This window comes from Eimeria mitis, genomic scaffold, assembly GCF_000499745.2.
Source record: "Eimeria mitis Houghton genomic scaffold, Emh_scaff2496, whole genome shotgun sequence".
Classification (NCBI taxonomy): domain Eukaryota; phylum Apicomplexa; class Conoidasida; order Eucoccidiorida; family Eimeriidae; genus Eimeria; species Eimeria mitis.
Window position 1 is genome coordinate 3,136 of NW_013570835.1, and position 1,554 is coordinate 4,689.

General features: G+C 47.2%; 1 protein-coding gene across 1 annotated transcript in view; it reads left to right on the forward strand.

Annotated features, from left to right (window-relative positions):
- Positions 1-613: 613 nt before the first annotated feature.
- The window catches only part of EMH_0054660 (uncharacterized protein), a gene marked incomplete at both ends in the record, with an annotated part of 3,726 nt that continues 2,785 nt past the window's right edge, over positions 614-1,554 (forward strand). Inside the window, one exon of the mRNA XM_013497141.1 lies at positions 614-1,381. Within this exon, the coding sequence (XP_013352595.1) occupies positions 614-1,381 (768 nt within the window). The remainder of the gene's footprint in view (positions 1,382-1,554) is intronic.

Genomic DNA, 1,554 nt, shown 5'->3' on the forward strand with positions numbered 1-1,554 from the left:
ATTTATTTACTTATTTATTTTATTTATTTTATTTAGTTTTTTATAAACTTATAAATGAAAAAAAAAACGAAAAAAAAATATTAGATAGAGACAGAGATAGAGATAGATGCAGAATATGGAGACAGTATACACCCAGATGTATACACAAATTCTTCTTTCTTTGTTATTTATAAATAAATAAATAAACAAACAAATAAATAAACAAATAAATAAATAAATAATATAATAAAGTATAGTATAGTATAAAAAATAAAAAATAATAAAAAACAAATTAATTTATTTATAATATATATATTTTTTTTTTTTTTGTTTGTATGCAGCATCATCTTACCTACGAAGCACAGCGCGAGATTATTTTTTTGTTTTTTTGTTTTGGTTGTTTCTTTTTTATTCTGTTGTCTTTGCTGGTCCCCAGGATATACCTTTTGCTGCTGCTGCATGCGTTGCTGCTGTGTCTTTGTCTTACAAGTGCTGCGATTCACAGAGCAGCAGCAGCAGCCCTTGCTGCAGCACAGCATTGGTGCTCAGCAGCAGCAGCAGCAGCAGCAGCAGCAGCAGCAGCAAAGCAGCAGCAGATGACTCACCCAAAAACAAACAGATCATACCGCTGCCTATGCTGCACTGCAGCACGCGTTCCCTCCCAGCAGCAAGAATTCCAGTTGCTGCTGCTGCTGCTGCTGCTGCTGCTGACACCGCAGCAGCAGCAGCAGCAGGTCTGGAGTCACCTGCTTGTGGGGGGAGCCACGCTATTTGGCAGCTGCCGCAGCAGCAGCAGCAGCAGCAGCAGCAGCAGGGGGGTGTTGACTGGATGTCTGTCCCTAGCGGCAGCAGCAGCATATCGTGGGTGCAGCAGCAGCAGCAGCAGCAGCAGCAGCAGCAGCAGCTGAGTGCAGCAGATTCTTCTGGAGCTGAAGCAAGTGCAGCAGCACAAAGAGCAGCAGCAGCAGCAGCAGCAGCAGCAGCACCAACAAAGTCTTCATCAAGTCAAGGCCTTTGGCCGTTGCTGTCTTTAGGTACAGATGATGGTGAAGCAGAGACAGCAGCAGCAGCAGCAGCAGCAGCAGCTTCTGCTGCTGCTGCTGCTGCAGGTTCTGTTTCAGGAGCAACAGCAGCAGCTGGTGGCGTATCTGCTGCCATCCCAGGTGTTGCATCATCATCATCATCAGCAGCAGCAACACCAGCAGCAGCAGCAGCAGCAGCAGCAGCAGGAGAAGAAGGGGGGGGATGCTCGCTGCTGCTGAGCCCCTTCGGCAGCATTCAGGTGTATGGGCAGCTAAACCCCAGCAGCAGGGAGACGTGGCCTGTCTTTGCTGATGACGAAGCAGAACCAAATATACAGCAGCAGATACAAAACCTCATCGAAATATCCACGCTGCTGCAGGTGCTGCTGCTGCTGCTGCTGCTGCTGCTGCTGCTGCTGCTGATGCTGCTGATGCTGCTGCTGCAGGTGCTGCTGCTGTTGTTGCTGCTGATGATGATGATGATGCTGCTGCTGCTGGATTTGTTGCTGAGGCTGTTCCTTTACTGCTGCTGCAGCTGTTCTATCTGCTGCTG